This window comes from Mycteria americana, chromosome 2 (genome assembly GCF_035582795.1).
Source record: "Mycteria americana isolate JAX WOST 10 ecotype Jacksonville Zoo and Gardens chromosome 2, USCA_MyAme_1.0, whole genome shotgun sequence".
Classification (NCBI taxonomy): Eukaryota; Metazoa; Chordata; class Aves; order Ciconiiformes; family Ciconiidae; genus Mycteria; species Mycteria americana.
In genome coordinates this window covers 76,876,812-76,900,551 of record NC_134366.1, presented here as the reverse complement: position 1 = coordinate 76,900,551, position 23,740 = coordinate 76,876,812, and the positions used below count along the sequence as shown (strand labels likewise).

The 23,740-nt window shown below is 39.0% G+C and overlaps 1 protein-coding gene across 6 annotated transcripts in view; it reads left to right on the top strand.

Annotated features, from left to right (window-relative positions):
- Nucleotides 1-22,069, top strand: part of NUP153 (nucleoporin 153) — a 47,096-nt gene extending 25,027 nt beyond the window's left edge. For 3 of the 6 annotated variants that reach the window (XM_075493831.1, XM_075493833.1, XM_075493830.1), the window contains exons 9-23: nt 2,263-2,409; nt 2,724-2,768; nt 3,184-3,236; nt 5,671-5,803; nt 7,389-7,526; nt 8,319-8,411; nt 8,650-8,740; nt 9,038-9,157; nt 10,767-11,381; nt 13,300-13,494; nt 14,029-14,871; nt 16,581-16,949; nt 18,714-18,986; nt 20,329-20,488; nt 20,955-22,069. In XM_075493831.1, the coding sequence (XP_075349946.1) occupies nt 2,263-2,409; nt 2,724-2,768; nt 3,184-3,236; nt 5,671-5,803; nt 7,389-7,526; nt 8,319-8,411; nt 8,650-8,740; nt 9,038-9,157; nt 10,767-11,381; nt 13,300-13,494; nt 14,029-14,871; nt 16,581-16,949; nt 18,714-18,986; nt 20,329-20,488; nt 20,955-21,039 (3,360 nt within the window). In that variant the 3' untranslated portion in view covers nt 21,040-22,069. The remainder of the gene's footprint in view (nt 1-2,262; nt 2,410-2,723; nt 2,769-3,183; nt 3,237-5,670; nt 5,804-7,388; nt 7,527-8,318; nt 8,412-8,649; nt 8,741-9,037; nt 9,158-10,766; nt 11,382-13,299; nt 13,495-14,028; nt 14,872-16,580; nt 16,950-18,713; nt 18,987-20,328; nt 20,489-20,954) is intronic. The other 3 variants (XM_075493832.1, XM_075493835.1, XM_075493834.1) reach the window with 3 other exon arrangements.
- The last annotated feature ends 1,671 nt before the right edge of the window (nt 22,070-23,740 follow it).

The following is a 23,740-nucleotide window of genomic DNA, read 5'->3' as shown; positions in this document are numbered from 1 at the left end:
CTGCTCTGGTGAGACCTCACCTGGAGTACTGCGTCCAGCTCTGGAGTCCTCAGTACAGGAAAGACATGGACCTGTTGGAACAGGTCCAGAGGAGGGCCACAAAAGTCATCATGAGGGATGGAACACCTCTCCTATGAGGAAAGGCTGAGAGAGTTGGGGTTGTTCAGCCTGGAAAAGAGAAGACTCCAGGCAGATCTTATTGTGGCCTTTCAATACTTAAAGGGGGCTTATAAGAAAGATGGGGACAAACTTTTTAGCAGGGCCTGTTGTGATAGGACAAGGGGTTATGGCTTTAAACTAAAAGAGGGGAGATTTAGCCTAGATATAAGGAAGAAATTTTTTATGATGAGGGTGGTGAAACACTGGAACAGGTTGCCCAGAGAGGTGGTAGATGCCCCATCGCTGGAAACATTCAAGGTCAGGTTGGATGGGGCTCTGAGCAACCTGGTCTAGTTGAAGATGTCCCTGCCCATTGCAGGGGGGTTGGACTACATGACCTTTAAAGGCCCTTTCCAACCCAAACTATTCTATGATTCTGCACTTGGGATGGAGTAACGCCAGGCATAAGTATAAATTGGGAGAGGAGTGGCTGGAGAGCAGCCCTGCAGAAAGGGATCTGGGGATGCTGGTTGACAGCAGGCTCAATATGAGTCAGCCCTGGCAGCCAAGAGGGCAAACCACATCCTGGGGTGCATCAAACACAGCATAACCAGCTGGTCAAAAGAGGTGATTAGCCTGCTGTATTTAGTGTTGGTGCGGCCTCACCTTGAGTACCGTGTGCAGTTCTGGGCCCCACAATTTAAAGCGGATGTTAAGGTCCTCGTATGCATCCAGATGAGAGCACCAAAGCTGGTGACAGGGCTGGAAGGCATGTTCTCTCAGGAGTGGCTGAGGACACTGGGTTTGTGTAGCTTGGAGAGGAGGCTGAAGGGCGACCTTGTTGCTTTCTACAGCTTCTTGAGGAAGGGGAGAGGGAGGTGCTGATCTCTTCTCCCTGGGATCCAGTGCTGGGATGTGTGGGAATGGCTCAAAGCTGCGTCCCTCATGGGAGGTTCAGACTTGACATGAGGAAACGTTTCTGTACCGAGAGGGTGCTCAAGCCCTGGAACAGACTTCCTGGAGAAGTGGTCGATGCCCCATGCCTGTCAGTGCTTAAGAGGCATTTGGACAATGACCTTAATACCATGCTGTATCTTTTGGTCAGCCCTGAAGTGGTCAGGACTAGATGATTGTTGCAGGTCCCTTCCAATTCAACTATTCTATTCCAATTCTATTCTACTTACGTTTAAAAACAGCAATGGACCATTCTTCAGTCAAAACGGGTTTGTGAACTTAAATAAACCACATTTTACTCAAGGTTTCAAAATGAGTATAATAATTTTTAGAAAGAAGTGCTTTTATTCGCTTTATAGATAGTACGGCATGAATTTTAGTGCCAAGAGTTGGGAGATACTGTGAAATTAAAGCTGCATTGTAAACACAGTTTTCCATTGATACTCATTTAAATAATAGCATGCATCCTAAGTCTGATTCTTCTGATCCTTAAGACTGCAGATGGAGCCTTTGGTAAATCTTGTAGCCTTTTGGGGTCTTTCTTGTTTCATAATTCAGTTAAGTTAGTTTTGCAGAATGTACAGTGCTTTCTGTTAAAAATTAACTCTTGTCTGTGAAAATGCTTTGACAAGGAAAGTCAAACCAGTACTTTTAAGTGCATCTAATGCAAATCTAAAACATTGGAACATATTTTAATGAATGAGACTATTTTAAAATTATTTTACAACTTTTTTTTCTTTTTCCTTTTTTTTTTTGAAAGTGTAACTCCAAAGGAGGAAAATGTAGGAAAAATGAAACCCAGAAGCCTGTATAATTAGCTGTGTAACACTTGGAGTGTTAAATTAATGGATTAAGCCAGTAAAAAAAAATCACAATGTGGGCAGAGGGGAGGAAAAGATGGGAGCATATTATAGTAACATGAGTTATTTTGATTATAGTAACATGAATTATTTTGTCTGTGAAGTTAACTGCCAAATTTTGAAATAGGATGCAGTCAGACTTCAGCTACTTCTACAGCTTTTTGGATTTCATAACTGGTTTTCTGGTGATTTCTCTCTGCAAGCTGAATGCTTTCAACACTTCCAAATAATTTTCACTGGGTGCTGAGACTGATGGGAGGTTTATAGTTCTGTAACTTTTTTCATCAGTAAATGCTGTGGTAATTTGGGCGGGTGCAAGGATAAATTGATTGCTGCTTCCCTTTCAAAGATGGACTCGCAGCATCCACCTGTCCAGAAACTCGTGACACCAAAGGCAATCTCTCTGTCAATGAGTCGGACCCAGTATTTTAAACCATCTCTGACTCCAGCTACTGATTCCAGTAAAATTCACCAGAGGGTAGATACAAAGCACAAAGTAAGTAAATTTTCTGGTCCTTATCTGCCTGTTTTTTACAAGCTTGGAATGTCTCTAACCAATTATTGTACTAAGGTGCTCTTTCTTGGCAAAGAGTACTGATAGTATGTTTGAGGTAAGCATTAAGACAGTGGGAACCATTGTGAAAGAGATACTTTGAGGTTTTATGCATTTAATTGTATTTTTGGAACAGTAAGTGGCTGGCGGTTATTTTCAGAACATGGTGATGTGCTATGGGGTCGGGCTGTTCTCAGTGAAAGAATGTTAAAATACAGAAACAACATTTTCCTTTTCGTATGCTCCTGTACACAAAGCTGTCGCTGATGGAAAATGCTGATGTTGTGTCTAAACTCTTTCAGGTGAGCTATGGGCTCTGAGTGAGATTTCTGACAGTTACCCATTCAGATCACTTTGTTAATTACCCATTCAGATCACTTTGTTAATTACCCATTCTGATCACTTTGGTGTAGATGTAGTCCCTGGTAAACTTTCCTTAAAACAATATTGGCATCTCTTTCAGAAAAAACCCACCTGTGGTTCCAGTATCAATCTGATTGTAAAAATGACCAGGTGTTAAATCTGTGGTCTTTTTAGGCCGGAGATCAAAGTGGATAGTCATAGTGGTTAGGGAACAAGCTTAAGTAGGTGAGGTATATTTAGTGGTATAAATAAAAAAACCCAATACAAAATATGTGTGGTTGTTTGTCTTTGCTTTGTGTATAGTTTATAAATACATTCAGATAAATCTTGAAATAAATCGAACTTAACTTGCAGGGCATGAGAGAGAAGAGTTTTCCTGCAGAACAGCGAGTAAAACCATCTGAAAGGTATGACAAATCTATTAATTTAAAACACTTGGAAGAAGAAAGCTCTCTTCTTTGTCACTACAGTCTGCATGCCTGTCTTCTGTTGGAACGGCAGTAACAGTTCTCAGTAAAGGGAGGGGAAAATACAGTGAAAAAATTGTATTATGAGGGTTTTTAACCATTTGTGCATCTTGATGTTCATTAGGGGGGCAGCTATTAGTTTCAGCTAATTATTTAATTGCTTGGAGCCTGAAAGCTTTGTCCTAAAGGAATTATTCTTTCTGAAAGATTCTTTATAAGGTGAAGTGGCTTACAGTTCAGGACTATATTTAATTTTTAGGTTTTTTTAAAAGAGCAAAAACCTGGAGGAAGATCGTTTTTTAATGCTCCTTTCATGGCGAAGTCACTTGTCTGCTTTGTGAGTTTACGTGAAGAACCAGGAGCCCTTTAAAATCATCTGAGGCCAAATGCCAGCTTGTCTCTAAAACACAAAATTCCAGGAGAGTTAATAATTGTATTTCTTCTTGAGGAAACTATCTTGCATTACACTGCTTGCTTGGTTTAGGTAGAATGACTTCACCTCCAGATAATACTGATGGCTCTCCCTTCTGGGCAACTAGTCTTTTGGGTAATGCTTGAATTAAGACACTTTGCATTCAGAGAACACCTTTTTTGGAGGATTCATCCCTTTCAAAGAACAGTAGCAGGGGATCGTATTTTGTTGTCTCTGTGTTCATCTTCCAAGCAATTCTTATGTTGCCTTGGGCATTCTTTGCCTTGCAAAAAAACCCGAAACCAACCCTTTGTTTTGGCATCTAATAGTTTGACTTCACAGCAACCACCTTTCCAGGGGTGTAAGAGATTGGCTCTAAGGTTTTGGCAAGGTGCAAACAGATGTTAGGTTTTAATTGTGGGTTTTCAAACTGTTCTGAATTTTCTTTGGTAGAACTCCTTTCTTCTCCTCCATGTAGGAGGGAGATGCAGAAAACTGATACTGCTTTTTATTTGGTTCACAAGTTTTACTGCTATGTTCTACTTTTGTCTGTAGATGGTCCTTTTTTTAAAATTCTTTTATAAAGCCAGTCTCTATTGGATGTCATGTTCTGGAGCAGGAACACAACACTGATAAGGGGCAGCTGGCCTGCAGTACTTTGGTACATCTCTGTTCAGCCTACCAAAAGCTATTTAGTTTTTAAACCTGGGTCAGAATTGTAGATTGGACTTACTTGCTTGAAGACAGAAAACTGTCTTTGCCCCTTAGACACTGACAGGTGTTAACAGAAAAGAGGAATGTGGGCTATTATAGACAGGCTATGATTGTCTGAATAAAGCTCTGTTTTGACATAAGATTTTTTTTCAGAATTTGAATTGATTGTCAGTTTGGATTAGAGAAAAGTTTGAACATATGGCCTTAAGGATCTGGCTTCCTCTCATTGGTTACAGTGCTAAGCAGACTGTTTGCAAGTATCTGACAAGTTTAGACCAATTCTCTTCCTCAGTCTTCTGGAAGCTTGACCTAGTGTCTTCCAGTATGATCAAATGTACTTTTGTAATGACTAACTGCTTGGCTGCAGGATAAGCTTTGATATGGTAATTTTTTGCAGGGATACTTCATTTTGATGCCATACTGCTTTTTATTGTTGTTCCCTAGTTCACTTCTGTTTTGGGGTGTGGTGTGGGTTTTGGGTTTTGGTTTTTTTGTTTGTTTGTTTGTTTGTTTTGAAGCTTTTTTTAGTTTTTCTTTTTCTTTTCCCTTCTCACTTGGATTAGGAAATCTTTCTGGTTTGGATCTAGGCTTTTGTAATGAACAGAGAAATGCCTTTGTATGCCTTACAAAAGGGATCTGTATTCATGTCTGAAAAGACTTCTGGAATGTTGGCGCACCCAAACACCTCTGCTGCTTCTGCTGATGGCCCCAGGAAAGCCAGAGCTGCTTCTGAAGCTTTTGCTGTATTATCTTGCCACACAAGTTTAAGCCTCTCTATTCCATAAGAGCTGTTGGCAGCATTTCTTGTGCTCTCCGCCCCCCCCCATATATTTTTAGTTGTTCTTTTATATCCTTGCAAAGATACATGCTCATCACAGAATCAGAGAACTGGCAGTCAAAATTTCCACTGTCTGGACTATTAAAAGAAAACATTAGAAAATAACAATCTAAATCAGTTCTTCTATTTCAGGTCTTCTGGCTTAGTCATCATTTCTTTATGGATGTTGTGACTGTTTCTTATGTATGTCCTCATTGCTGCTCTTATTACTGCAGCTTTTGCTGTTTAGAACATCAGATATTTACAGCATTTAGCAACTTGTGGAACATTTTTTTCTGATTCTGATTAGAAGGTGTCAGTTCTAGAACTAATAGTGGCTATAATAGCTTGAAACAATTAGTTAAGTGGATTTTAAAATTTTTCCTTTTCTCCCCCTGCCCCCCAACCTATGTATTGTTATTCTGTGCCAGCAATTTGACCTACCCCAGATTCGATACTCCTGCATCCAATGGTCTGTCTTCAGGAGGAGGAGTGGGTGGTGGTGGCAAGATGAGAAGGGAAAGAGGAGTACACTATATATCAAAACCTGGACAAGAACAACAGGTAAGGGACTCCTAAGTTAATTGCTCTTGCTGAGATTACTGAAGTAACTAGCTAAGTATGCCAGTTTTATTGCCTCATAGTAACTTCTAATAATGCCACTCAAGTTTTGTGGGTTTTTTGCTGTGGGTTTCAGGGCAGGCTCCAATTTATTTATCTGTTTAAGTGCCTCAACTTTTGGTTTTATATTTTTGAAATCTTTAGTCATGTTATCTTGGAGATGCTTCGTACTATAAAGCTTCTCATTAACAGTTGAATGATCGAATTTTTTGGAGTTTGAAACAAGTGCCAAGTAAGTAAACAAAGTTTATTTAATTTGTTATTTCATATTTAAGTCACGTAGAAAGATACAGGCCAAGAGTCTGAAGCAGAAGACAATCTTCTGCATGTCTGCTAATGATCATTCACAAATTTTGGCACTTAATCAAACTCATTGTGAGAGGGTTTTTTTCTTGTTTTAATGGGAAAAGTCCATTTAATAAAACTATGGTCATGACTATCCCAAAGATTATTTTTCTGATTGGATGTTATGTAAGCTGCCTGCTACTGGATCTTAAATAAAAATTTAAATCAGTGTACTGGCTGATGCAAAATGAAGAAATAGTAAATGCTGGAGAATGTTTCTGTAATACAAATGGTCTGAATATCGAGGTCCAATAGAAGCTTCAAATCAAAGCTGTAAGCTGTAGGATGCATTAAATTTCTGTAGTAGCAACTTACCTCTCTGCTTAGTCACTTCTGGGTAGATCTTGGTACTACTGTGCAAATTGTGATTAGATTGGCTCTTCCCATTTAAACCCTAACTAATCTAATCTTGGTAGTCAAATAGTTTAAGAGGCAAGGATAAGACCAGAAGTTTTTAAGGTGCACTGGTTTCTGAATTTTAAATTTGCATCCTGATACGTGATATAGACTAGATTTACCAGAGTGTGATCTTCTATGCTGCTAGTCAGGCTTGCTTTTTTGGCATTTTGTGCTTTGGTTTGGTTTGGGGTTTTTGGTACTCTAAGGAACCCATGTACTTCTTTAAACATTATCTTTTTCCAAGTTCAGTGCAGTAGTGACTTCTGAAACTTTGGCAGCTGTCCTACCTAATTTTGCAAGAGGAACACTTTCTCATTTGTCTTGAGAGTGTACTCTTAATTGAAGAGATGAGAGGATAATTAGAAAGGATGATGTTTCTCTAGATCTTTAACAAGTAAAGTACAGAAAACAAAAATAAATCTGATCTGTGCCCCTCTGTTCTGCACAGGTAACAATTTTGAGCTAACTTTCAGTATTCTTATTGGACAGGTGATGAACGTAGTATCGCATGGAAACAGGCCTGCCATAAATTAAAATGACGTGGCAGACTGAGGTGGGGAGGTTAGGATTCCTTTTGAAAACTTGCTTTGTCTTAATCTATAGATCTCTCTGTTATATTTAACTTTGTTAAGAAATTAAGGGTGGGACAGGGCAGGAAGGTAATATGTCTTGTAAAAGAGAAAAACTAAAATTTACAACTTCTTTTTTAAACAAAGAAAAAATGTACAACTTTATTAAAGAAAGAGAAAAATTAAAATTTACAACAATTAAAATTTACACCTAGGAAGTGGAGGAACCAGTACTACCGAAAGTACCTCTACCCATCAGTACTGCATCGCTGCCTTCGTTCAACTTTAGTTTTCTTACCAGTAGTACTGTCTCATCGTCACCAAGCACTGTTTCAACCACAGTGATGAACAAGGTAAATCTTTGTTGTATATCATGAATACTTTTTTAGGATGAGTATACATGTGCTTTGTTGCATGTTAACTTCTTCCATGGTGCTCATGAAGCTAACCAACATTAATTTATATCCTGTTGAATAAATCAGGGTTGTATTCTGATTTGGAGGTGGGGGGAAGCATAAAGTTTTTGATTCAGCCTCTGTCCATCTGATACTTTGCAAACTCTTATTTAACATAATTGTATAACTGCTTCAAATGCTATGGAGCTTTTGTTGGGATTTTATGCCAAGTTAAATTATTAAATTAGGGGTAGCATTAATGGTCATATAAGCCTAGTGTAGAATATGAGCCTAGGGTGCAATAACTGGAATATTATTGCAGTAAAATAAACATTCATCTGTTCCAGAGTACTTGAAATATTTTTGTATGTTTTGAAGCAGATATCTGCTTTAATATGTTGAGGTATTTGCTGAAGCTCTGACTACAATTGAGCTGAGTTAATTTAAGGTTCTTAAGCTGCCTGCTCTGCTTTTCCATATATTTAATATATTTAGATCTAAGTAGCATCTCAGTTTTTTCTCTTGGTTTGTGGGATTTGGTTTTGATGATACTGTACTATATGCTCACTTGCAAGCTGCATTTTTTTTTTTTATTATAACTCTTATCTGTGGATTAGAAATAAATATCAAACATCAGATTTCCCAACTTCCCTGCAGAATGTCTGTTAGATAGTGAATTCAGGTAGCTGCTATTTTTTCGCCGGGGTGTTTTTCTTTTAGATACAAACCTTAATTCTTTTGAAAATACAGGTACAACCAGCAAGTAGTGTTGGCAGTCCTGTGTTCAGATTTTCATCTCCAATTGTGAAATCTACTGAGGCGGAAGTGCTACCTCCGTTATCTGTAAGTAAAATAAATAAATCTCAACCTTTTCTCAAGGCTTTAGTAGAATATTGCAGAACAATAAAGCAGAATTGGCCCTGATAATGGGGAAAACAAATAGATAGGTTTCTGGTTTATAATTTGTCATCCAGCATGTATACCAAAAGTTTGAAGGCTGGCTTTCAGATTATTATTTGTGTGTGAAACTTGATTAAAGTTTCTTTAGTTTCAGAATCTGAAAAATCTCTCTCTTTCACAGCAGATTGGGTTTACATTTAGTGTTCCTGTTGTAAAATCAGCAGAGCTTTCTGGATCCAGTGGTACACCAGTGACGTCCTTACTTACTCTAGGTAACATAACTTTTAGCATTTCAAATCTGAAGTGCTGGTTTTCTTTTTTTGTATATTAAATAGTAAATCTATCCTTTCTGAGCATATTAGCAATTCCAGGCAAAGTGTGTTTTCAGTGACAGATCTGCTTTTAACCAAATTGTAATTATAAACTCTTCTAAACAAGCTAGAATTTTGAAGATTCTTATATAAGAAGCATGAAACTTGGAAATTCTTGTTTCTAGCAAATGTGAATGTATTTTAAGTGGATTTCTTTGTGAAGGGTGTTTTTTGTTTTGTTTTGTTTTGTTTTTAAAGATACCACCACTGTAAACAGCACCAGCAATAAGAAGGAAAAAGAAGAAGAATACGATGGCCCCTCCAAACCTGCAAAGGTCTTAAAGGAAGGAAGTGTGTTAGACATTCTAAAAAGCCCTGGTGAGATAATGAACTCCTTTTAAAAAGATATTGCAAAAAATATGCTAGCATATAACTGCATTGATTTTTAAAAAACCCACCACAACAACAACAGAAAGCCTACTTTGTCACAGTTAATGCAATATTAGCTATAAATACAAACATAGGAGAGCATTATGTTAAACGCTGCATCTGTTAGGGTTGATCTCCCCTTCTATTCTAAGTGGCTTTTATTGCTGAAATGAAAACTGCAGCTTCAAACCAGATGCATTGCTTCTCCTTTATGTGTTAGGATGTAATTGTAAATGAAGTATAAAGAGAATTAGTCAAATAATCAATGTTTCATTTTAAATAAATAAAATTTATGGAATTGGAAAGGAAATGTTTGTAGAATGCTTTACAAACATTCCTCTCCCACCTTCACCATCTCTGGAAATTAAGAATAGTAAAGACAGTTTCATTTCTAAAGATGTTTCAAAAGCTGCCAATCTTTTGGCCTTAAAGGATAACAGTTACTATGGATTCAAATGTAAATTTTAAGTAGAAATGGGCTGTTTCACTTTAAAAACCCTTTTCTAATTTTTAAGTACTTGCAATTGTTTTTGACTGTTTAATGAAGTGTGTGTGTGTAGATGATGTTTTTTGTTTTAAGAAAAAGGACTTCATTGAATTTGATGTTTTCCCATAAGCCTTCAGTTGCATCAGGCCTTTTTTTTATGAAGTGACAAATCTATATACTTCTTAAGAAGACAGCGCCTTTTTATATTGGAAAGAGCTAAGTGAGAGAAAACACACTGTGAGTTTTTTTGAGGAAATACGTATGAGTGAGTTTTCTTTATCAGTTTAAGAGAAGCAGGTTCTAAATCCACACTGTTCAAAGACTCCACTTCTGATATTAAAAAAAACAACCCAAAACCAACAACAATGTAATAAAAAAATTAAACTGTTCATTTTAGCTTTACAGGTAATTTGTGGTGCTATTTCAGATGCATTGCCGTAGCATTTTCTTTAGTATTTCCATATTGGTGGTTCTTGTTTTCTGTTAAAATTGGCACCCTTAAATAAGGAGTTGGCCTGTGTCCAGTGCGTTTTGTACAAAGATTATAGATAGCAATTGTTCTGTTGTCTTAATTTTTATTACTTAATTAATACTCAATATCTGTGGGGAAATACCATGTGGATTGCTGCTCCAAGTACCAACTGTCGTACAGCTCCTAAAGTAAATGTGAGTCATCTACTATGGCAGAAATAGCTTTAGAAATTTGATTCGATTGGGCATGGTGTCTTAAAATGAAATTGGATTATTTCTAGTCCGTGACAGACAGTCAGCTTTCAGTACTGTTTGTTCACACTTGTATCTACCAGTGAAGATTTGTATTTAAAACTTTCTTGGAAATCAAGAGTTAAATCAAGCTTTAAATAAATGTTCTGTTGTGTCCCAGTGCAGCATATGAAATTTCATCCCTTTAGATAAGATTTCCAGGGACTTCCTCTTGCAGTTAGTCGGAATGTATAGTTGTAACCATTGCCACTTGGTTTAAATTTATGCCTTCTAGTATTATAAGTAACTGACATGTAGTGAGGGTACTGCTTCATCAGTAAGATCTCTTCCTGTTTATTTTTTTTCTAGGCTTTACGTCTGTGAAAACACACTCCTCTGCATCTGCACAGCCTGTTACAAGCACAGTGGTCTATACAAGGCCTGCGATAAGTAGTTTTTCTGCAGGTAAAGACACCTCTAAACAAGCATCCTCATTTTGGCAGTCTGACACATATGACCCATGTCTGCAAAATAAAACCACAGATGGCAAATGTGTAACATGTCAAGCTGCTAAAGTGTCAACACTTGAGAGTACGAAACAGACGATAAGCTCAAGTCAATGTGTTGCCTCTAAGGCAGCAGACCCTACAGCAGGGACAGTGGGCTTTGAAGACAAATTTAAAACAACACCCAACACATGGGATTGTGATACCTGTCTGGTCCAGAACAAACCTGAAGCTACAAAATGTATAGCATGTGAGACACCAAAGCCTGGAACAGGAGTAATGCCTGCTCTGACATTGCCAGTGGTCACAGACAACTCGGTGACAGTGACATCCTCCTCCAGCAGCACTGACACAACAGTCACTCTGGGGTTTGGAGACAAATTTAAGAAGCCAAAAGGCTCTTGGGACTGTGCGGTGTGCCTTGTATCAAATAAGGCAGAAGACAGCAAATGTGTAGCTTGTCAGTCCGAGAAACCAGGTGTGTTTTTCTCTTTTCCGTTGTTTCAATCTCAGCCTCTGTGCATTCTTTACAGAACAAAATATGTTGCGTATAAAAAATATTTTCAGCAGCATGGCTGTATGCCAGACAGGATGGATTAGTGCCTGTCTGCAGGAATGGTTACAGGCACTTTAGAGGGGTCAGCCCAGATTCCAGCCTGTCACTTGAATTGAACTGATTGTGAGATGTATTAGTGCAGAGCTGAATTGAAGCAAATATATGCTGCTTTGCAGCTGGTGAGGAAAGATGACTAAACTGGATGCCTTAATTGACTTAAAACAAATTTACTCATTTCCATTGGGGAAAAAAGTGAACTCCATAGAAAGAGTTAAAAATTACTGTTTTTTTCTGTTTCAAAACGTAAGTAGAAATGGTATTTACAGAATATGGCCAAAAATGTCTCCACTCAGCATTTGTGTGTAATTGAGCAGAGGTATGAAGCCCGATTTCAAGACAGTGTAGTCTTTAACTAGTCGTCTTAAGCTAAAACAAAACTGTATGTTCAGCTATGCCTCTGAAGGCCAGTGGTAACCTTCCAGAACATGGGTGACCTTGTTCTGGAAGGTCAGGGTCCTTCCAGATGGGCATCTTCTTCAGTGCAGCACTGGGTTGTTTCCCATCACATGTGATTGTAATTGATTTTGAGTGTGGTGAATGTATTGTTTTTAAAGCACAAATAATTACTTTAGTGTTAATTTTCATTGGCTCTTAACATCATTTAATACACCATTATGTCAAAAAACACCTTCAGGAATATATCGGGGCGGGGGTGGGGGGGGGGATCCAAGATGGACTAGATTGGGCTTTTGTAATCATCCTGTATAGTAAGAGTGAAATTTCTTCAGATAAGATAATGCATTTCAGAGGGAGCTTATTCTCATGGACTTTCAGCCTCAGGGTGATCAGCTGGCACTTTTGTCTGAGACTCTAGCCATTGCAAAGAGGAATTTTGGAAATGTGAGGGGTTTGCCATGACCATCATGGTACAGAGAATTGCACAGTTATATTAACATCTGTCAAGGGGAAGAGTGAGGCAAGTGAAATGGGAGGATAAAAATTCTCTGGATGTGCTGTGGAAGAGAAGACCCATTCCTGTCTTTTACTGTTTTGAATTTGAGACATTATCTTCTGCCTCTGTCTTAAATGCCACCCTCAGGGGTTTAAAACTGTAGGTGAACATGACAATTACGTGATGCTTTTGTGCCTTCTGGATGTCCACTTCAGTCCTCATGCTTACGGAGCTGAAGTTTTCTGTTGGGGTGCTGTGTCAAGTGACATCTCTTCCTTTGGAGGGGAGAAAAATCAGAAGGGAAGCATTGTCTTTTGGGCCTCTTTGTGGAAGTTTCTGCTGCTGTTGAAGACCGTGTAGCTTGTGTAGTGAATAGAGAGTTGTGGGTTTGGAAGCTTTGAGTTCCTCTATGTTTTGTCACAATGTAGTTTTGAACAGGTCTGTCTTTGGGATTTGGTAATGAATCATTCTGGTAAATTCTCAGCCTCGCATCACCTGACAGTGATCGTTAACTTGAGCGGTGCTAACTTTGACTATGGGTAACTCGTGTCACCAGAAATTCTTTTAGTAGTTTTACTTGAGTACAGTACCTTTAATTTACACCTGAAATAGGCTATGTTGCTGTATTGTATGAACTGCAGTTGCTGTTTAAATGTCATTGGTTCAATTTGTGCTTAAAATCATATACAGATTATAAAGAAGAAGCTGGGTGTTTCTATTGTTAACATTCTCAGATTGAGTTTGACTGAAATTAACTTGTAGTTTGATTGTTTTTTACTGTTACGCTTGTCCGCTTTGTAATTTATTGAGCCTTTAAGAGTTTCTTAAAAAGTTCATGTTCACTTTATCATGTAAGTAGGATGATTAACTGTCTTGCTTATTTCTCAGGGAGTTCAGTGCCTGTGACCAGTAGCAGTGTTTCTACGTTTTCTGCCTCTTCTGGAGGATTTCTGGATTTAGACAAATTCAAGAAGCCTGAAGGAAGCTGGGATTGTGAGGTCTGCTTGGTCCAAAACAAAGCAGAAGCCACAAAATGTGTAGCCTGTGAAAGTGCAAAGCCAGGCACCAAAGCAGAGCTCAAAGGTAATACTTAATGAGAAAAACAAAGGTGTGCATTCTGCAATTTATTTTTTCCTCTTTTTTTTTTTTTAAGTACAATTATTTTTTCTGTGAGGTATGGCAACATTGTTTATTTTTCCTCTAGGAATATTGCTTAAGTAAGGTAATGTGCCTATGTTTCCACACTCTTTCCCCAGAAAAAGATCATGCTTTTTAGAGAAAAGTTTGTATTAATGACATAATTGTTCTTTACAAGCCTTATGTGTTGTTCATTTAGAGTTTAGACTAAAAGCATGATCTTTCAAAGAAGCTAGCAGTATACTTTTCAAAGCCAAGTGGTGGACAGAAGAGTACCATTGTGAAAAGGTGTACGTAGAGAGGTTGTGGGGAGTTTTCTTACTTGTTTTGTGGTTTGGTGTTTTGGTTTTGTTGTTTTGGGTTTTTTTTTAAACAGTTTTGACTCTGGGAAGTTCAGGACTAGAATTCCAGCCATGTAGCTAAAGCCTGCATGTATTACATCATATAGTGCAAACTTAACATTATTACTTATTTCTGCAGGTTTTGGGACTGCTACTGTGTCCACAAATGATACAATGCCATCATTTACATTTGGTGTCCAGTCGTTGTCCTCTGAATCTTCTCATACTTTAGGTAGCACAGGAAATTTTAAATTTGGAGAACAAGGGAGCTTCAAGTTCGGCATTGCATCTGAATCTGCGTCCTCCAACGCTGTGACTGGGGGATTTAAGTTTCCTACTAGTTCAGGGGACTTCAAATTTGGAGTTTCTTCCTCAGACTCTAAATCAGAAGACAGTAAAAAAGAAAGTAAAAGTAACAGTTTTACCTTTGGACTTCCATCTACAAGCAGTCAGGCTCCTTCAACATTTCAGTTTGGGACAGCGAGCCTGGGACAGCAGGAAAAGAAAGAGGAACCAGTTTTGGGAGGCTTTGGTTTTGGCACGAGTTCTACTTCTTCCATAGCTACCAGTGAGAATAAAACTGGAGTCAGTGGCTTCACTTTTGGAACTGTGGCAGAAAAGGAGGTAGCATCACCTGCTCTTGCATTTAAGAAGTCAGATGAGAAAAAGGATGAAACTCTTCCAACAAAGGGAGGCTTCTCTTTTGGCAGTGTGGAGCCTGCACCTGCCTCACAGTTTGTTTTGGGAAGGACAGAAGAGAAACAGGACTCTGTCACTTCTGCTGCTCCATTAGCATTTGGAAAGAAAGCTGACAATGAAGAGTTAAAGGCACAACCCATCTTTTCAGCTGGGACGGCTGAGCATACCAAAGAGGAGAGCACAGCAAAACCTATATTCAATTTTAGTTTCGTTAAACCATCAGAGAAGGAAAGTGAGCAGGCAAAGCCATCTTTTGCATTTGGGGTACAAACCAGTACTTCAGGTAAACAGAACACCTTTTGTCTTCACTTGTCTGCTTCTGTCCATCAAATAATACCTCTGAGGCCATACTGTGGGATTTGATACATATCATGCATTAGAGCTTTAGAAAAGGCTTAATTACTACCTGCAGCCTGTCTTTAGTTCTGGTTCTTGATGTGTAGACAACATGTAGCAATTCCTTTTTAGGTTTCAATGAGTTTTAACGCTAGGTTTAGACAAAAAAATTGCCACGCCTTAGGGAACCTGTATTGCTTTTTGTATGAGCACAGAAGTTGTATTGTCTCAGTAGTAGCAGCTCAGCTGGTGATAAACTCCGTAGCATGGTGCAGTATAGAGGCCTCATACTAGCGTTTTTCATAGTGAAAGGGAATGAGAGAGGGAGTATCTTATTCCTATGTACTTGCAGCTGTGCTGCAGGGTGTACAGCTATTTCCCTACTGCTACAAAGGTATGAAAATCACTTCATAGATATTACACAGTTTTGTATTCCTTTAATTTGTTGAAAGTCTGCAGTGAAGGATTAAAGTTCTTCAGTGATGATCACTGGGTGGAAAAATACTGGTTGTTAAATTCCATTTGTATGACTTAGCAACTGTGTTTTAGAGAACGGAATTAGTTTCTAACTTTCTGAAGTGATACGGAAAAGGACATCAGTAAGTAACCCTGAATAAAAGCAATACATAGGGTTATAGTGGTTTTACTCACAGTATTCTTGGGTTGAACTTCTACTGAACAAGCAGGTTTTTGGAGGATTGTGGGCTTTGGGGGAGGGGAGACGGTTGCGGGGGTGGCGTGGGGTGTTGAGGTTGGGTTTGGTTTGTTTGGGTTTTTTTTACCTGCCAGGTAAAGTTCTAGAGTTTGGTTTAGTCATGGAAATTTGATGAAGCACCTTGTGCAAAAAGGAAATTTTAAGAAGCGTTCTGAGGAATGGTATAGTCCCTTAAAAATGGCATAGATGAAAAGGGGCCATAACTGCTGGGGAAAAAGACAGTGGGAAATTGAAAACAAGGTCACAAATTAATAATGAGAATTAGACCAGCAGCTTAGGGAAAGCTGAAGAATGACTGACTTTAAAAGACAGCTCTATTCTAAGTGTGTAAAACTGCACTCAGTACTCTATAACAATGGTCTTAATGGAGGGTTGTTCTCTGTTGCTCCTAAAAGCAGGTCTTGCAGGTGCTTAAGTATAATGAACTTAAGCTTGGAAGAGTTAGGCTGGAGGATGGTAAGCTTTGCTTGACTTAAAGCTGTAGGCACAGGGCTGTATTTTTGAACAAGCTATAGATGCAACTGTTGCTCTGCGTTTTTCAGTAGTCCATTGAGCAAAGCCATAAAACTGTTACAGGTGATTGATGTTCTTCTAAGAACATCTGAAATACATTTTTCTTTGAAGAGTTCAGAAGTGCTGGGTAATACTGGTTCAGGTAATGACAGCTAATGCTTAGTGTTTGTAACCAATGACGCCTGGACTGCAGTGGTGTTCTTGTTCTTCACAATTCTTCCATTCCTTTAATTGTGGATGGCAGCAACCAGAACATTAAATCCAGATCTTACGTAAGCGACAGTAGCTGGGGTAGTGGTTGAGGTGCCATTCAGGACTGCTCTTTGTACAGTGATTGAAACAGGAGGGTTTCAATCTTCTCTATGTACTTCCTCTATGTACTTCATTTGGCGTTTCTGCAGTGGTTTATGTACTGTTCTTCCTTTCAGATCAAGGAGCAGCAAAGCCATCCTTCAGCTTCTTGAGCTCAAGTTCCTCCAGCACAGTCATACCTACCACTTCAACCAACAGCAGCAGCGTGTTTGGCAGTGCCATCTCTTCTTCAAATCCTCAGCCAGTTCCTGCTCCCTTCGTGTTTGGACAACCCAGCAACACTGTGAGCAGCTCTGTTTTTGGCAATTCTGCAGAATCTGCAGCATCTCAGTCATTTGGCTTCTCTCAAGAAAACAAACCAGCAACCACATCTTCCAGCACCGGCTCGGCTCTTGCTTCATTCCTCTTTGGTTCGGGAGCCAGCAGTACCAATGCAGCAAATTCAGGCTTTACCTTTGGAGCCACAACTACATCAAGTTCAACAGGTACATTTTAAATAGATGCTCTTCTTGGTTTTGCCATTACATAGCAGACCAAGGAAATACTGTTTCAGGAATATTTTCCTTTGGAGAATGTGTAGGCCGAATGCATGGAAGTAGAGAAAAATATTGAGTATTTATATTCAACAATATAAATTGGGGCTCAGTTTTTCACAGACAGTCTGGGAAATACAGTTTAGGAATAAACTGGCAGTGGCGTTATTTTATGCAAAGGAATCCTTTGCATAAAACCTAAATAAATCCAGTAGAGGACTTCCATTTGTATAGGAACTTTCACCATGAGAATGATAGTTTCTTTCTTCTCACTATCAGTCCAGTGCTTACGGTTAGAGGTCAATGAATTACAACTTTCCTGATTTTTCTCTCCCATACCTAAAACTCTCAAGTGTTGTAAATAATGTCAAGATTTGCAAAATTCTTCCTTCACAAGTATATATAAACACAGTACCTCTACATGCAGTTGCTGCTGCTTGAGGATTGGTTTCTAATAAGGATTATGGCCAGTGTGTGTTAATTTTCTAGCAATTTAGAGAAGATAAAGATAAGAATCTAAAGTTTCTTTACATTTTATGTTTGCTACCCCACTGCATGAATTTAGCAGTATGATACAAGACTAAATCTGCCAAATCATCTGCATTCCTGCTAGCCTAGCAGTATGTTGGAAAGAAGATTAAACCTGTGGGGAAAAGACTTCATCTAGTTTGATCTGATTGCTTAACCTTGTCATTCACAGAAATTAAATTTGCACACGTTTTTGTGTATCAGAAACAGAGATAAAACAGTCCTAAATTATAACAACCAGCAGATCAATTTAACCTGCTCACAAATCGGTAACTTTCAATGTCATTTCGTTAGTAGGCAATGCCATATTTCAAACATCTTCACAAAGGATTTCTTTTTTGATGCAGAAGCCTGTATTAACTTTTACTGTATATCTGTTCATTTTCTTGGAAAGAAAAACAGTCAGCCATTCCAAGTTATGGTGCAATAGAGGGTATTTTCTGCTGCATGAAGGCTGCTTAAATTGCATTAATAGTGCTGTTTAAACTGGCCCCTTCTACATAGCAGATCTGCTGTGTAAGTTCAGAGTCACTGTTGAGCCACATATTTTCGTTTCATTATTTCTGCTGGCCATGCAGAACCGAAGCAGCTAAACAAATGAGCTGGTTGCCTCTTGATATTACGTAGAGAATTACTCTGCTAAACCAAGTTTTTGAGTACAGAGAGATCACTACAAGCTTGATTTGGCCTCCAGAAGTTGATAATGGTAAATGCTTGGGCAGGGAGGGGTGTGCAGTTGCCGACAAGAAAGATTCATGTTCTTCTGATCCTAATAAATCGGGAGCTGTATTTTGCATGTTTGAAAAATACAATTTGAATGAATATTCTGTGTGTGATATAAACGGCTTTTAGTAAACACAAATTAAAACGTACTATTTGTGGGAATCTGTTCCTAGAACATGAATGTTAACCCAGTAATTTGAGTCGACAACCAATGTGTTTGAGATTTAATTTTGTCTGACTCTGGTAACTTGGTGTTTCTCACGTTACTTACAAGAAAAGGTGCAATTCCTGTTGTGGCTGACGTAGTGTTTGTTTTATATACTCACACAATTAGTTTGAAATTAAGATAAGTATTCAGCTACCAGACTTGGGAAACATGGGCTTTTAGAACCTTTGTTTCTAGATTCATTCTTGTGGGGGGAAAAAGACCTGGCATATACTGACATTTCTCTTCTGTTCCCTGAGGGTCGTCCTCTTCGTTTCTGTTTGGCTCTGGGCCTCCAGCGCCTGCTGCCGGCCCAGCATTTGGCGCCAGCCAGCCACCAGCATTTGGCCAGAGCCAAGGGTCCAGCCAGCCAAGCGCTCCAAGTTTTGGATCGCTGTCAACAACGTTGTTTTCAGCTGGCAGTCAGCCTGCTCCTCCTGCCTTCGGCTCGGTGACAAGCAGTACTCAGCCCTCTGTGTTCGGACAGCAAGCGACCCAACAGCCAGGTTTTGGCTCTGGTACCCCCAGTGCTGGTGAGTGCCAACCATCCTCTTCCCTTTTGGTCTCAAAGATTTTGTATTTTATTTTTTGTGAAGCGCACCTTAAATTATATGGAGAAAGAAAACTTCTGCCTTGCGCACATATTTAAGAATTACCCTCCATAAAAATAATGGGTACAGAGTTAAGTCATTTGTGTCTCGCTCCTGACTGTGGAGGATGTGCTGTAGGTATGCCAGCTTCACAGTGAGCCGGCTCCACAAGAGACGTAGCAGCCATGGAGGTTGCAACCCTACCACTAAATATTGGGGTTTATTTTCTTGAGAAATCTAGTGATTAAAAGGAAGCGTTGAAAACCAGGGAGTATTGACTGGTAAGATTGTACAAACCAGAATGGCAGAAGCACTGCAAAATTATTATTTTTGGATTTCTTAGAGTAGTTCTTAGTTATCTGACTTCGTTAACAGGCTTTGGCAATTTATTTGGATTGGGGACGTTTTTGTGTAAGAATACGGTCAGAATTATTTTTAAGCATTTATGGGTTAAGACTTTATTTAAAGTTCTTTTTACTAATGAAGTATAAAATACAGTGGGAAGGGGGCAGAGAATGATCCTTGTAATTTAAGTGTAAGGAAGACCTGTTCCACACTAGTAATTAGTAAAAAAGAAACCCACACTGCCAGAACGTACGTATTTGATATCATGTCAAGTACTTAAAGGGAAAAGCCTCCTTTTTTCCTCTCAGAAGTTTTACGAAATAGCCTCCATTAAAAGTAACCGACATTTTTGCACTAATGGGTAGATGAGTTGGCATACCACATTACTCACTCAGTCCTTCATTAATCAGGTAGCAGTTTAAAGATTATAAGCTCCCTGGATTGTCTGTGTTGCTTATCAGTGACTTTGATGGAAGGAATTTATTTTCTTTTTAAGATGAGGTGCTGTGTTAGCACATTAAATGAAAGGGAGTCCCCAGATCGACTGCACCAACACCAGAAAGTTTACTTAATATAACTCTACATGATTCAATGCTATAATTTAAGACTTTATTAATAAACTTCAATATGCACAGGTACAAACTTCATGGCAGTACAGAAGTTAGCAAACAATTCATTATCAGCGTGCCGGCAGTGTTACTTTAAGAACCCCTGCTTGATTCTCTGTTAGAGTGAACAAATTCTTCTGTGTACTGTTCCTGCAGTAACTTGGCTCTTCTGGTGCACACACGTGCCCCCCCCCCCCCGCCTTTGTCATCTTGAGCGACCTGTAAAAACAATTCTTTCAAGATAGTGGGAAGAACGTGAGGATTTTGCTGGAAAGGATTGAACTCAAATTTCAACTTTCTTACTCCCTTCTGCTTTCACCCCATCTTCCCAGGTTCTGTGTTCCAGTTTGGAAGTAATACTTCTAATTTCAACTTTCCAAATAACCCCGGAGTATTTACTTTTGGTGCAAATCCTCCTGCACCTGCAGCACCGGCACAGCCTTCTGGCTCTTCAGGATTTTCGTTCAGCCAGCCTCCAGCATTTACAGTGGGGTAAGAGACCGTATCAGAATTTCACTTGAGCTTTGGGTAGTATCAGTGGACGGTGTTCAGCCTCTGCTGCTGTTAAATCGTGAGGTGTTCAGATGAACCTTGGAGTTTGAAACTAAATTGGGCACCCTTCCTTGTAGTAGGCTGACTGGCTAACTAAGCAACGGTATCTTTAAAGGAGCCTAGTTGTCAGAAATATCCCACATCAACATATGTGAATTGTCTTGTTCTTGAAAGGTAGAATCCGTATCTAGCCATTATGCCGCTACTTACCTTCTGAATAAGAGAGATTTAATTGCTTTTGGTTTCTGGAACTCTCTTCCTCCTGTTCATCATATGCCATTCCTTGCCAGCTGATAACTAGCAAGACAAGACTATGAAACAGTTGTGCTGGAGTATCTACTCAGTGCTGCTACTGAATTTTCAGCTACACTGTCCTAAACTCTGAACTACTAATTTCTTTTGATAGGACTAATGGGAAAAATGTTTTCTCTGCCTCTGGATCTTCAGTTTCTGGTCGGAAGATAAAGACTGCAGTTAGACGTAGAAAATAATCGCCTGATTGGTAAAAGCAACTTTCGAAGCAGCTGCTACCCTGCATTGTTCAGTTGTTGGGATCGTACCTCTTCCTGGGTTAGCTGAAGTCAGATCTGCCTAAAGGAAAATAAAGCTCTGCTGCCCTTTCCTTCCCTTCCCTTCCCTCTCCCCGGTTAGATCTTTTTGGTAATAAATAGAGTTGGCAACAGGGCCGTTCTCAAGCAAAACTATTTTAGACTCCAGCAAGTTACTTCTTTCACTGACTCGGCATGGTCTGGCTGTAGCCGTGAGTAGAGCCTGCACAGTGAATGGCTTGTACAATACCTCTTCATCTGCACCACTATGTGCACTCATCTGCGTTTACTGACGCCTCGAAATTGTAATTATATCAGCGAGGGATGCTGTATAGAGTAGAGAATGTTGATAACGAATGATTTCTATGCTGAGTTTGTGCTGGTGTATGTGTGAAGTGAGTGAGTTTGGGTGTATCGTGCACTAAAATTTTCTGATAGAGGAAGACTGATTAAAGGATGATCCATGCTAAGGACTTGTTAGATCTGTAGTTCTTCATTTAATAATTATATGCTATTTCTATATTTTCATTCTTACAGCCCTTTATCACGTGTCTCGCCTTTGTTATTTTATTATGAAACATGTGTAAATACAATTTTGTTTCTCTATGTACTTTTTTGGCATAACAAATCTGTGAAATTGAAATTTTAATTTTGTGTGTTACAGCCATTTTTGTTTAGTATTGTCTCAGATTTTATGTAAATCCCATTATTCAAAGTTGCCTAAATCCATTTAGAAAATCTTTAAAATTGGGAATTCTTAAAGTAAGTTTATTGGCTTTTCTGATCCATTTTTGTTTGGACCAAAAACCAGTATTGTACAAAGTATTAAGTATATATTTTTATATTTACTGAAATGGACTGTGGTGACTTTGGATAATAAGGAAAAGTTTAATATTAAAGCCATGTTTATTACAGTATAATTAACATGTTAAACCATGGGATAAATGCCATCAATAAAAACTATGAAACGTTGTCTGGTACTTTTAACTCTCCATAAAGGCATCTGCAGCTGTAACTGTACAAGGTGATGCACTCAGCCTGAGCAATGCCACGTGCTTCCTCCAACCTCTGCTTTTTGACAGTGACACCGATGCTGATGTTAGAAGGTGCCTGGTAGGTAGGAAGGAGAGTTTTATTGTAGGCTTAAGCTTGGAGCCATACATCAGTGTGTCAGCTGTCTCTGCAGTGGTTGCAGTTAGCTTTTTTTTTTTAAATAGCTCTATAAAAATTAATGTTACAAACATTCACCACCATTCTAACTGGAGAGGAAAAAGTACACCCAATTGTAAATGAGTAATTTGGGGTTTTTCCACTTCTGCAGTAGTTAGAGGAGCTTCTTAGAGAACAGACATTATTCTCATAAAATGAGAGGAAATACTCTTGTTTGAAGACTACAGCTAAACTTTTCCTAAGCCACAGCATTCAGTTTATGGTTGAGATCTGATTGCTTGCCCCAGCTAGAGAGCTGACAAGACCTGCATAAGTTGCATAAGCTTCAAGTGTCTTCAGCTGCATTGCTGGCACTTCTGCCATTCACCCCCATACTGCTTGGCACCTGTATACAACTACAGGTGCCAGTAGTACAAAGGGAGATACTTTTCTAACCACAAACTAGCCTTCACAGAGGACAAAGGCTAACTTTTGTATTCATGGGAGTCTTACAGGGGTAGAGCCCTAATTGCTATTTCTATGAATAGAAAATATTCAGCAACTAGACTTTAAAACCACACACGTAAGCTGTGATTCAGACAGTCACATCCTGCCACTATAGCTGTGGAGGGATTGTGTGCAATTATGTATTTCCCAATGTCTAAATCTGAAAAATGCCACAACTTTCACTTCTTTTCCTTAGCTCTATCACCTGCCAAGTACTCATCCTACAAACAGGAAAAAGCTGCATCTTCACTGCAGCTTGTGTAAGAGACAAACTAAAGTTTACAACAGCATAATGTGTACCTATTTCCATGGACAGGCTCTGTGTTCTTGAATTGTAATTTTTTTCTTTACCTGCTGTGGAAGGCATGGTATTTTTCTACAGAGTATGGTATAGACATGGTATTTTTCTACTTTCCCTTACACCTGAATTGGTAGCAATAAAGTGTTAGCTAACAGTGTTGCTTTTCCCTTCCCCCTGCCCCCCCCCCCCCCCCGCCATGCTGAATCCTAGTTTCCAGGTCACTGCCACAGTAGATAGAGCAAAAATTGTTTCTGTATGCATACTGAAATTGTAAGTAAGTCAGCAACACTCCCCCTAGAAGGGACTTCAGTTAAGTTCTGACAGCTTTAGCCTCTGTCAGGCTGGTGGCCAGGCACTGAAGTTAAAAGTTGAGGCATAAGTCAACAGTACAGTTCTTGGAAAGAACAGTGAAGTGGTAACTATCTCTGAAGTTCTGTTTCCGCTACACATCAAGTGGCCTAACAACTTCAAAAGGGTGCCTTATTCAGACCTCCCAAAACATCATTGTAAATGAAGATCAGAGCACATACACAGAATGTGATGTTAATAAACAGAAGAGCACCACTTGTCAAACTAAAATATTGCAGAATAGTAATGCATTACTGATTAAGTTATTTCACCTGAAGACAAGAGAGATAACCAAGCTCTCAAACATTTCTATTGTCAACCTCTAAAACTGAAGGTAGG